Here is a 12,944-nt window from a genome sequence, read left to right on the forward strand (position 1 = left end):
AAGCTGCCACGCCAGTATTTTGTGCATTTTTTCTCCTAGATCGTAGTACTTCTGCTTTATTTTCATTATGTTCTTCTCCACCTTATACATTTGTAGTGTTTCATATTTTATTTTTTTGTCCACCAATTCTCTTTTTTGTTGTATCTTCCCTTGTTGCTAGTTCTTTTTCTGTACTTACTATTTCTCTTTCCAGCTGTTCTATTTCCCAATTGTAGTCCTTTTTCATCTTAGTTACATAACTTATTATCTGCCCTCTGATGAAGGCTTTCATTGCATCCCATAATAAAAATTTGTCTTTCACTGATTCCGTATTTATTTCAAAGTACATTTTAATTTGGCGCTCAATAAATTCTCTAAAATCCTGTCTTTTAAGTAGCATGAAGTTTAATCTCTATGTTCTTGGTGGGATGTCCTCCAGTTCTATTGCTAATAACAAGGGTGAATGATCAGATAACAATCTAGCTTTATATTCCATTTTCCTAACTCTCCCTTGGATATGGGCTGACAACAGGAACAGGTCAATCCTTGAGTATGTTTTATGTCTACTTGAACAATATGAGTATTCCTTCTCCTTTGGGTGTTGTCTCCTCCATATATCCAAAAGTTGCATTTCCTGCATTGATTTAACCATAAATTTGGCTACTTTGTTCTTTCTGCTAGTCTTTTGTCCAGTTTTATCCATCTTTGAATCCAAATTAAGGTTAAAGTCCCCTCCTATCAATATATTCCCCTGCATATCTACAATCTTCAAAAAAAATATCTTGCATAAACTTTTGATCCTCTTCATTAGGTACATATATATTGACCAAATTCCAGAGTTCTGAATATATCTGACATTTTAACATTACGTATCTCCTTGCTGGATCTATTGTTTCCTCCTCTATTCTGAATGGTACATTTTTATTGATTAATATAGCTACACCTCTGGCTTTTGAGTTATATGATGCTGCCATTACGTGCCCTACCCAGTCTCTCCTTAATTTCTGTGTTCCACTCAAGTTAGATGCATTTCCTGCACGAATGCTATATCTATTTTTTTCTTTTTTCAGTAAATTTAATAGCCTCTTATTTTTGATTTGGTTATGTATTCCCTCACAAGTTCAACTTTTCAGATTAATCTTCTCCATCTGCCATTTCTAGACGATCCATATCCATTTGTATTCTATGATATCCATTACACTGTCCGCAAGTCCACCATCTGCAAACGTACTAACCAACCCACCCTATTTTTTTCATCCAAGTTATTTATGTACCGGTATACTACAAACAACAGGGATCCCAAGACCGATTCTTGCAGAGTACTTTGGCTTTCCACTATTACCTTCTGTCTTCTATGAGTCAGCCAATTGTGTATCCAGTTGATCAAATCACCATAGATCCCATGCATCTGCATTTTCTGAACCAGATTACCTTGAGAGACTTTGTCAAACATCTTACTAAAGTCCATGTCAACAACATCCACTGCCTTATCCTCAACTTCCTTGTCACTTCTTCAAAATACTCAATCAAAATGGCAAGTAATTAACTTCCCTTCACAAAGCCATGTTGACTATACCTAATCAAACCATGACTTTTCAAATTGCATAAATCCCATCCTTAAATATCCTTTCCAGTAGTTTCCCTCAACTGATAACCGTATATACTGATGTAATCGCCAATACCGTGTAATAGTCAACCCTTCACCTTTTTTATGGCCCAAAAATCAGGTGTTTTTGTATGACCCATGTAAAAGTTGACCACCTTATTTTGGCCCAGACCATCTGCCCATCTGAGATCCTGACACCCTGATAGTGGACCCTCACCCCAGCCAGCCACCCACCCATCCATGCTCCCGATGCCTTGAATGATGCAGGTATTCACGAGTTCAAAAGATTGACCCATGTAAAAATCAACCCTCCACCTTTTTCTGGCCCATAAAGATGGTCCAAAAAATTCAATGATTACATGAGTATATACAGTAAGTCTTATTGACCAGTAATTTGCTGGATTACCCTTGTTGTCCTTTTTTGAATAAAGGTACAATATTAGCCACCCTCAAATCCTATGCGATTTTTCCTTTTGTTAGTACTGAGGATGCAAAAATCTTTGTCACAGTCCCAGCAATCTCTCCACTTGCCTTTTACAATAACCTTGAATAGATCCCATCAGGCCCAGGAGACTGATCAACCTTAATGCCCCTCAAAAGACCCAACACCACCTCTTTCTTGGCCTCAAAGAGCACTAATACATGAGCATTCTCCCCATTGTACTCGCTGTTACTGTTCATCTCCTTTTCCTTGCAAAGTACCTCATCCATTTCCTCTGACCAAGCATAAATTCCTTCCTTTGTCCTCCTGTTTTTAATGCACGTATAAATTACTTTGGGATTCCTTTAATACTGCTTGAGCTCTTCCCTACAATGTTTGTATTCTTCTAGAACCTGTCTAATTATAGCTTAAGGAACCTCACATATGGGTCCTTTTTCTCTCACCTTACCAACCCTATCCTTCCTATGCATTGTAATAGTCCCATCCTGGACACCAATTAGTTTCCCCTAACATGTCAGCTGTGGGCTTGTTCAATAACTGCTGTTCCCAGTTTAACACCTCCCCCCAATACCCCTGCTCTGTCTAATCAAGTCATAATTTCCCCTTCCCTAATTTGATATTTTCCAACAAGGCTCAAGCCTATTCTTGTCCATAGCGATCTTGAAAGTTAAGGAAGAGTAATACCCACTGAAATGCTGATCACTTAACCAGGCTCATTTGTCAAATCAAGGTCTAGTATGACCCCTTCCTGGTTGAGCTATCTACATATTGCATCAAGAAATCTTTGAAGCAACATGTACAGAAAATTAATGTTCTTGTCTTTACACTAATCCATGTTGTCAACCAGGCCTGATCAAAAGAAATTTGTCACCCATTTTCTTTCTCTCCTCCACCTGCAGTTCCATTTGTGGACATGTAAGATGGACAGGATTCTCTCCTACAAAAATAGCACTTTAACACAGTGAAATAGCCCAATGAAATCCACAAGAACAAATATCAAAGACAACGTTCTTGGGACCCATTGTTAAAGTCCAAAAGCATGGCCAGAGAAAGAGTTTTTACATGAAAACTAAGGCATAATAAAGAAAATATTCTTTATATGATTAAGTCCCACTAAAATTTAGATCTAATATTATTGTGCAATGTATTTCAACAGAAAGTATTTTCTGATGCAATCTGTGAATTTCTGGTAAAGATTTGATGCTCATCTGCCTTTGCATTTTTTATTCATTGTGAAATTAACAGATTGTAATCTGTGTTTTAGGTTTTGCTTTTATGTAGCAGGTAATATGCAGCATTGTGTTCCTTCTTTTCAGGTGGTCCTCAACATGCCAGGGGAAGTGTTATAGGTAACATTAATAATGTGGAATTTGGTGTTGCCTTGCTGAATGCCACCATCTTTGAGAATTCAGAAACTAGGACACGATATATACAAGCACAAATCTCCAATGTGCCAAGGAGTATTGGTAAGTGATTTGTGTTTGATTGATCAATAGATGAAAACTAAAGATGGTCCAAAAAATTGGACCATCAGATTTCTGAATGGTCAATGAACCACAGACATGACATCACTTTCTCCTATTTTTTTGCACTATTTATTTATTTTGAAATGTCATTTATATTTCAGTGTAATGCTGCCACAAAATTTTGAATTGTGTGACATGTTCTGTCCCAAACATTATGGAATCCACTGTATTTCCTTACAGGAGAACACCATCATCTAATGTATTTTGGTGTAGTTGTGTGCAGTAACACCATCTTTCGTATTTTAACCTAAGATGAGCAGTAAGGGATTGACGACCTGTGCAAACAAAGAATTGCTGAAGGAGCTCAGCAGGTCAGACAGAATCCATGGGTAGAAATAGTCACTATTTTGGTTCTGTGCCCTTTGAAACTAAAGAGAAAAGGGGGGAAAGAACCCGGCGGAGGGGTCCAGAGGTGAATGAGTATAGGACCAAAGGTGTGTGAGTTGAAGAGACAGGTTGAAGGAAAAACCATGAGGGAGAAGGGAGAAATTGGAGAAGGAAAAAAAATTACACGAGTAGGTAAAGAAGAAATTGAAACAGAGAAACCAGATGTGAGTGAGGGTCACCAAAGGTGAAAAAATCAATGGTCATGGGTGACCCCTTTACTGAATATCTGTGCTTTATCTGTGGGTCTTGACTGAGCTTCCTGTGTGAACTATTTCAACTTCCCCAATCACTCCAACAAAGATAGATTAGTCCACAATCTCATTCATTGTCGGAGAGTGGCGAAATGTAAAATTGAAGGACAGCCTTAAATTCAATGGCATGAACATCGACTTTACCAAACTTAGTTAACCTTCCATCCCTATCTTGCCCCGCTGTTTCCATCTCCTCTTTCCCCACACCTGTCCTTTTTTTCTCTGACTTTTTTTCTTTTCACTCAGCCTTTTCCTGGTCGTCTCTCTCTCTGTATGACTCCCCATCTCTCACACTTCTCTATATCCTCTCACCACCCTGGCTCATCCCCCAGGTCCTTTTCCTTGATATCCATAATAACACTGTGATAGTACAGATCTATCACCAATGTACATAGTTACTGTATCTAGACTGTGCTTACAGCGATTGGCTGAGAGCTAAGCCACGCCTATTGTCTGGGCCTTAAAGGGTTGTGTCCCTAGCCAGGTCGGATCATTCCGGACTGGTCGGCCACCTGTGAAGAGCTCCTGTCTTTTGCTAATAAAAGCCTTGGTTTGGATCAACAAGTCTTTGATTCTTTCGACGAGCTCTACAAACACGTTCCTTTTAATTTAGCTTATTTAATTTATACATAAAAGACAGTAACAAGTCCTTTCGGTCCATGAGCCAGTGCTGCCCAATTACACCAAATTAACCTACAACCCCAGTACATTTCGAATGCTAAAGCCCTGGGGAAAATCCAAGCAGACACGGGGAGAATGTACAAATTCCTTACAGACAGCTCAAGACTTGAACCCCAGTCCCGATCGCTGGCACTGTAACAGCGTTGCCTAACCACTACACTAACCATGCCATCATTTTCTCCTCAGTCTTAATGAAAGGTCAAGACCCAAATGTGTGACCAACCATTCCTACCCACAGATAAGTTCCTCCAGCAATTCTTTGTTTGCTCAAGATTCCACCATCACCTTTGTATCACCATTGTAGGAGTGGGACTTAGAGGCTGAGGGCGAGCTTGATTCCAGTGAGGTAAGGTCAGATAAGATTTTGTAGTTAAATTAGGAAGGGTTAATGGAGACAGGATGTTTGCAGGATGTGGGAAATCTGGGACAACACAATTGTCCCTGATGACTGCACCTGCAAAAGGTGCATCCAGCTGCAGCTCCTGGGAGACTGAGTTAGGGAACTGGAGCAGGATGAACCCCAGATCATTCGGGAGGCAGAGGCAGTGAAAGAGAGGAGCTTCAGGGAGACAGTCACCCCAAAATTCAAGAGGCGGGTGATTGTTAGCAGCGGGAAGGGGAATAAGCAGATAGTGCAGACCACCCCTCTACCTGCTCCCTTCAACATTAAGTATACTGTTTTGGATACTGTTGGTGGTGACAATCTACCAGGGACATTGAGGTGATCATGTCTCTGGCACAGCAGCTGGCCACTTGGCTCAGCAGGGAAGGGGTAAGGAGGAGCTCAATGGTGATTGGGGACTGTTTGGTTAGATAAGTGAAGAGGAGGTTTTGTGAACAAGATCAAGGCTCCCAGATGATGTGTTTCTTCCTGGGTGCCAGGGTCAGGAATGTCTCTGATCAAGTTTACAGCATTCTGGTGAGAGAGGGTGAGCAGTCAGATGTCGTGGCCCATGTGGGGACCAATGACATAGATAGGAGTAAGAATGAGGTCCTGAAAAGGGAATATAGGGAGTTGGATAAGAAGTTAAAAAGCAGGACCTCAAGGGTGGTAATCTCAGAATTGCTGCCTGTGCCATATGCCAGAGTGGGTAGGAATAGAAAGTTGTGGCAGATGAATGTATGGCTGAAGAGTTGGTGCATGGGGCAAGGGTCCAGATTTATGGTCTGACCTGTTCAAAAAGGAGACTGTACCTGAACTAGAAATGGGCCAATATCCTGGCAGCCACGTTGGCTAAAGCTGTTGGGGAGGATTTAAACTATAATTAAGCTGCTTTATAATTATTTAAACTACCTTGGCAGGGGGGTGGGAACCAGAATATGAGTCCAGAGAACAGGGCAGAAGCTCAAAAGGATGATGCTTGTGAGGAAGGACAGGCAGGGGATGAATTTAGAACATGGATCAGTACATGAAACTACAATGTTGTGCCCATTACAGAGACTGGACTGGAGGAAGGGCAGGATTGGCTGATGCAGGTACTGGGTGAACGAATAGGATGGGAGGTAAAGGTTGGGATGGGGGTTGGAAGAGTAGTATTACTAGTCATGGATAGTGATGCACCATCAATTACTTCAAAGACTAGAAGTTATAGAGAAATTGATAGGCTTCTATTGACAAAAGACTGATGCTGGTTGACTGTCTTGGACTGAGAAGGAACCTGTGAAATAACTGCCTTAATTCAGGGGTCTGTGGGAGGAGCCTCAGGCACTGTCAACAAGGGGTGTGTCCTAACACAGCCAAACATGCACAGTGGCTTACCACAGTTAGTATCACAGCTAGAGAAAGGGAGGAGGCTGTAGATGGAGTGTCCACTGAGTCAGTGTGGCTGGAAGTCAGAAATAGTAAGTGAGCAATCACTGTGCTGGGAGTAGACTACAGGTCCCAAAATAGTCCTTAGGACACCGAGAAGCAGGTAAGCAGGCAGATTTTGAATTGGTGCAGGAAATAAATTCAGGGTTGTAGTTATGGGTGATTTCATATGAACTAATATTGATTGGCCCCTCCTGACTGCAAGAGAGTTAGATGGGGCTGAATTTGTCTGGTGTGTCCAAGAAGGTTTTCTGACACAGTATGTGGCCAAACCGACGAGAGGAGAGGCCCATACTGGATGTAATTCTGGGAAATGAATCTGGTCAGGTGGGGGAGCATTTTGGTGAGAGTGACCACAGTACCCTAAGCTTTAGCACAGTTATGGAAAAGGGTAGAAACAGACAAAATGAAAAAGTGCTTAATTGGGGATGGGCTAATTACGATGGGATGAGGCAGGAACTAGCAAGAGTAAATTAGAAACAGATGTTCAAGGGACAATGAACAGAACTAAAGTATAGGGTTTAGGGACCACTTGTGCTGGGTTCAAGATAGGTTTGTCCCACTGGAACAATGAAAATATGGTAGGAAAAGGGAACTGTGGCTGATGGAACAGGTGAGGCAGCTAGTCAAGAGGAAGAAGGAAGCATATAGGAAGCAGGCATGGCTGGTGCAAGGGAGGGGGACATCCACGGGCATTGCCCCGCCAAGGGAGGTGCTGTGTCCCCCATATGGTCACGGCTATTGCTTGCCATCAGACCCGCCCCCACCCCCTCTGCGTCACTAGCTTGAGTCAAGCGTCATTAGCATCTAGTCATGTTTGACATAATAAAATCAGTGCTCTCGTCATCTACAATAGAGGGGCAGATGACGTTAATGATGATTGGCAGGTAGGTCGGAGCCTCAAACAGCACCCCCCCCCCCACTGAGTGAATTTATGAGCTTTGCACTGTTTCCCCCCCCCCCCCCCCCAAAATACCCCCCTCCAATATTCATTCTGGTGCTGACCCCGGAAACGGGAAGGGCTCATGAAAAGTATATGGTAGCCAGGAAGGAGCTAAAGAAAAGACTTAGGAGAGCTTGAAGGGGGACATGAGAAGGTTTGGCATGTAGGATTAAGGAAGACCTCAAAGCGTTCTATGCGTATATGTAGAACAGAAGGATGACAAAAATGAAGGTGGGGCTGTTCCATTCTATACCTTCAATAAATGTTTTAAGATCAGTACTTCTGTTTTCCCTTTTAAAATTTACTATTCCATATACAAAAAAATACTCTGGTATAGTTTCTCCAATTTTATTCATTTCAATCTGAACTCAAGCTGTTTTTTCCACCACTTTGATAACAGGAGGACAAGAATCTTAATTGAGCTGCTTTATAATTATTTTTAAAATTTGGTAATCTTAGTCCTCCTTGTTCAAATTTCCGAGTTTTTCCAAAGCAACTCTTGGCATTTTACCTTTCCAAATAAACACCCTTACATTTTTATTTAAATTTCAGAAAAACTTTGCTGGTATAAAAATGGGTAATGATTGAAACAAATATTGTATTCTTGGAAAAAATATTCATCTCAATACAATTTACCTGCCCTATTAAAGTTATTGGTGGATCTCTCCATCTTTAAAAAAAATGGAAGAATTTAAAATTATCAAATACCTAAAAATGATGTTAAAACAAAATTAACTTGTTCCTTTTACTTTGAATAACTCTTTATTTGATATTTAGTAGAGTAAAGGTTTACAGAGGAAAAAAGGTTGCTTTTTAGGATCTTTTTTGACTTTTGAACAAATGAAAGAGAAATATGATATATCAAATAATACAATTTTTTCACATTACCAACTTAAATCCTATTTAAAAAGGATACTAGGTGCGAATTTAAGACTTCTGGCACAAAGTCAATTTGAATATCTAATTACAGATACAATTATGGAGAAATTTATCACTAATAGGTATATCAAATAGCAAGAGACTATGAGGGAAAAAGGATTTATATAAATCTAAACAAAGATGGTGAAAAAGATTTAAATATCCAAATTCAAGAAGTATGGTCAAGACTACATCAGGAGAGGGTTAAAAATATGATTAATGCTCAATATCAAATGATTCAATATCATGTTTTACATAAATTATATTATACTCTTATATAAATTAAATGGTTTTAATTCAAATTATTCTGATAAATGTTTTCAGTGTAATAAGGACTTTCGAACATTCAGATTGGTCTTGTTTAAAAGTGGAGAAATTTTGGAAAGATTTGAGTATGTTATTAGGACAAATTATGAAGATCAAAATACAAAAAGATCCGAGAATATTTGTCCTTGGTAATATATATGAAGTAGATACAAAATTGAATTTGGATAAATATCAAACAAATTTCTGAGTATAGCAATAGCAGTAGTGAAAAAAATGTGTCGATAACATGGAAAACAGAGAATTTTGTAACAACAGATAGATGGAACATTGAAGTGCAAAACTGTATAGCATTAGAAAAAATTACTCATAGTTTAAAAAATCAGATTGGGAATTTTTATAAGATTTCGGAACCATATATGGATTTCGTTAGTAAAAGTCCATCCACATCATCCATATCACTCACTCCTCTCAATTAATATTTAGAAAATATAATTAATAATAAATGTATAGATTTAGGTGGTTTCTTTCTTTCTCTTTTTACTTTGGGGTGTAGGAAGGAGGGAGGGGGTGAAGGAGAAAAATATAAACTTTTTGCATCATTTTGTATTATGTTGTTATAATGAGGTTTCTATATACATTGAGTTAATGTTTCTATTGATACAAATGATAAATAAAATTTTCAAAAGAAATGAAGCTGGGGCCAATAAAGGAGGTAACATGTGCTTGAAGGAGGAGGAGGTTCTGGAGGTCTAAATGAATACTTTGCTTCAGTATTCGCAAGAATAAAGGCGAGGTTGAAACAGATCAGTATTGTTTGCTGAACAGTGTTGAGATTAAGGAAGAGGAAGTGTTGGATCTTCTTAAAAACATTATAAGTTCCTGGGGCCAGATGCGATATACCCCAGGTTGGTGTGGAAAGTGAGGGAAGAGATATCTAGGGCAATAGCTATGATCTATGATAGATGCCAGAGGATTGATGAATGGCAAATGTAGTCCCCTTGTTTAAAAAAGGTAATGGGGAGAATCCTGGGAATTACAGACCAGTGACTCTTACATCAGTGGTGTGCAAACTATTGGAGAGGATTCTTAAGGATAGGATCTATGAGCATTTGGAGAAGTCCAGTCTATTTGAGGATAGTCAGGATGGTTTTGTGAAGGGAAACTTGTGCCTCTTGAGCCTAAATGAGGTTTTTGACAAGGTAACAAATGAAATTGATGAGGATAATGTGGTAGATGAGGTCTGCGTGGATTTTTGTAAGGCTTTTGACAAGATGCCCCATGAGACTTGGGAACCTTGGTTGTATGGATAAAAAATTGACTTTCAGGTATAAAGCAGAGATTATTAGTGGAAGGGAAGTATTCTTTCTGGAGGTCAGTGACTAGTGAAGAATCTGTCTTGGGGCCCCTGCTCTTCGTGATTTTTATGAATGAAGAGGCGGAATGATGGGCCAGTAAGTTTGCAGATAGTATGAAGGTTGGAGGAGTTGAGGATGGCGCTGAAGGTTGTCGAAGGTTACAAAAGAATAAGACAGGATGCAGAGTTAGGTGGAAACATAGCAGATGGAGGTCAATCTGGATAAGTGTGAGGTGATGGATTTTGAAGGGCAAACCAGAAGTCTGAGTACAGATTAATGGTCGGTTACTTAAGAGTGTGAATGAATAAAAGGACCTTGGAGTTCAAATCCATTACATCCCTCAAGGTCACCGCACAGGTGGCTAGGATAGTTAACAAGACCTATAGGATGCTGGGCATCATTAATAAGGGGATTGAATTCAAGAGGAGAGAGATCGTGTTGCATTCTACAAATCTCTGGTGAGGCCACACTCGAATATTGCATTCAGTTCTGGTCACCTCATTACAGGAAGGATGTGTAAGCTATGGAGAGGATGCAGAGGAGATTTACCAGGATGTTACTTGGATTGGAAAATAAGTTTTATGAGGCAAGGTTAGCAGAGCTGGGACCTTTTACTTTGAAGCTTGGAAGGATGAGAGGAGACTTTATAGAGATCTGCAAAATTATGAGAGACATAGATAAGGTGGACAGCCAGCATCTGTTTCCAGGGCAGGAATAGCAAACACCAGAGGAACGAGTACAAAATGAAGGGAGGGAAATTTAGGGGAGACATCAGGGGTAAGTTTCTTTTTTTATGGAGAGAGTAGGTGCTTAGAATGCCTTGTCAGGGACGGTGGTAGAGGTTGAAACATTAGGGGCATTTAAGAGACTCCTAGAGAGGCACGTGATGGAAGAAAAATAGAGGGTTACAGGGTAGGGAGGGTTTAGTACTTTTATTTTTAAGGAATATATGGGTCGGCACAACATCAAAGCCCAAAGGGCCTGTTCTGTGCTGTAGTGTTCTATGTTCTTTCAGAATTGGGATCCTTCTTTTCTAACAGTCTCAAGGCTTGAACCATGCTGTGACTGATAAATTACAATAAAAATTGAACATGGGTCAGAATATTCTTAATTCTGAGAAATAGTTTATGGTCTGAAAAGATTAAAGTATTTTGTCATTCTACACTATTTTTAGGCCCTGCCATGAGGAAACTCATTTCAATATTAAATCCCATATACTGGGCAACTGCAAAGGAAATTGGGGAAGCGTATAATGGATATACTCTTACAAAAGGAGTATTCAGGCGAGAGACACAAGTTGAGTTTGCCACAGGTTAGTTGATATTTTCACAATTTTTTCATTGTGTACAAATGTGGAAAAGATGATGGATTGTTATCTGGTGGGTTTATGGCTGTTACTTTAGAAATGGCCATTTAATTAATATAGAAAATTAGATCTGTTTCCTAAAGTATTTTTGATCTTTCTGAACCTTCCTCCTCCCACCCCACTGATTTTTGTTCCTCTCACTGGTCATGAAGAATAGTTGCAAATGTTGATCTCAATGTTAAGTAAACAAATGTGTTGATTTGCAGGACATCTTTCTTTACTGTGATGAAGGTATAAATAAATAGCGTTCACAGCTTATTAAAAACAGATCTCCCTTTTGATTTTATTTGTTTGCTTATAATATGGTGAAGTAATATTTCAACACAAGATTTTCAACTTGGAGAGTGAATCATACTATCAGCATTTAGCCTTGTTTGATACAGTAAAATCCCAGGTATCTGGAATACAAGCAACCAGCAAAATAAAAAGGAGGAAATAAATACATATATAGATAGATAAATAAGAATAAATAAAAAGTTTAAAATTGTAAAATTAAAGGTTCCCTGAAGCAAACATTCAGCCAGTGGAGTGCCCCGATTATGCTCCACCCACAGCAGCTGTTCGAATAAAGTTTCAATAAAGCTGTGTTTGAATAAAATGGTGCCAGCCAGGACGAAGAGCTGGCCTCTGCTGCTGGGATGACTCTCCCAAAGTGTATCCCGATCCCTGCTTATTAAGAGTCTTTAAGAGTATATTATTAAATATATTTGTAAGGCTTCATCAGTAAACTTGGGGGTGTTGTGGGGGGTGGGTTAATTGTGACAGCAGCATGGTTAGTGCAGCAGGTAGTACAACGCTGTTACAGTGACAGGGGTTCAAATTTAAATTTTGTAAGTTACGGGAATTACCTGATTAATGTGAACTGTACATAATTAAGGACTACAATACTTTTATTTCAAATTACTTTACAATTTGCACTGCCTTTTGCCTTTTAAACTGTTTATTCTTCATGCAGGCATATTAGTTAGACATTATAAGAGTATCTCAGGCAAATGGAAAATTTGCATATCCAGCATCTGCTGGGTACCGGGGATTTTACTGTATTAAATAAGGGGTAATGAGTCCCTGATAGTGTATGAGCACTGAATTGTTCTGACCATCATGCCTGCTTTGTTAAGTGTTTGAATCTTTCAATAAACTTTCCCTTTATTTCATGGGTAACCATGAGAGCATTTCAGATTTCTGCAAATTAAAAATAAATCACTTCAAAATCCTCAGGCAATAAATTGAAATTCATTTTAAAACAAGACCAAATGCAGATCATTTTGATTCTAAACTCTACATGACCAAAATGATTCAAACTTAAGATGGAACCAGATGGAACCAGATTAATGAAGTTAATTAGTTACATTTCCGCAACCAAATCTGGTTCTCATTTGCTACCTGATCTTTAACTATGCTGACCTTTGATTT

At 39.2% G+C, this 12,944-nt stretch overlaps 1 protein-coding gene across 1 annotated transcript in view; it reads left to right on the top strand.

The window, feature by feature from the left end:
- hmcn1 (hemicentin 1) overlaps positions 1-12,944 on the top strand; it is a 538,964-nt gene that overhangs the window by 496,846 nt on the left and 29,174 nt on the right. Inside the window, exons 94-95 of the mRNA XM_069942357.1 lie at positions 3,344-3,493; positions 11,340-11,477. Of these exons, the coding sequence (XP_069798458.1) occupies positions 3,344-3,493; positions 11,340-11,477 (288 nt within the window). The remainder of the gene's footprint in view (positions 1-3,343; positions 3,494-11,339; positions 11,478-12,944) is intronic.

Source organism: Narcine bancroftii, chromosome 5, assembly GCF_036971445.1.
Source record: "Narcine bancroftii isolate sNarBan1 chromosome 5, sNarBan1.hap1, whole genome shotgun sequence".
Lineage (NCBI taxonomy): Eukaryota > Metazoa > Chordata > Chondrichthyes > Torpediniformes > Narcinidae > Narcine > Narcine bancroftii.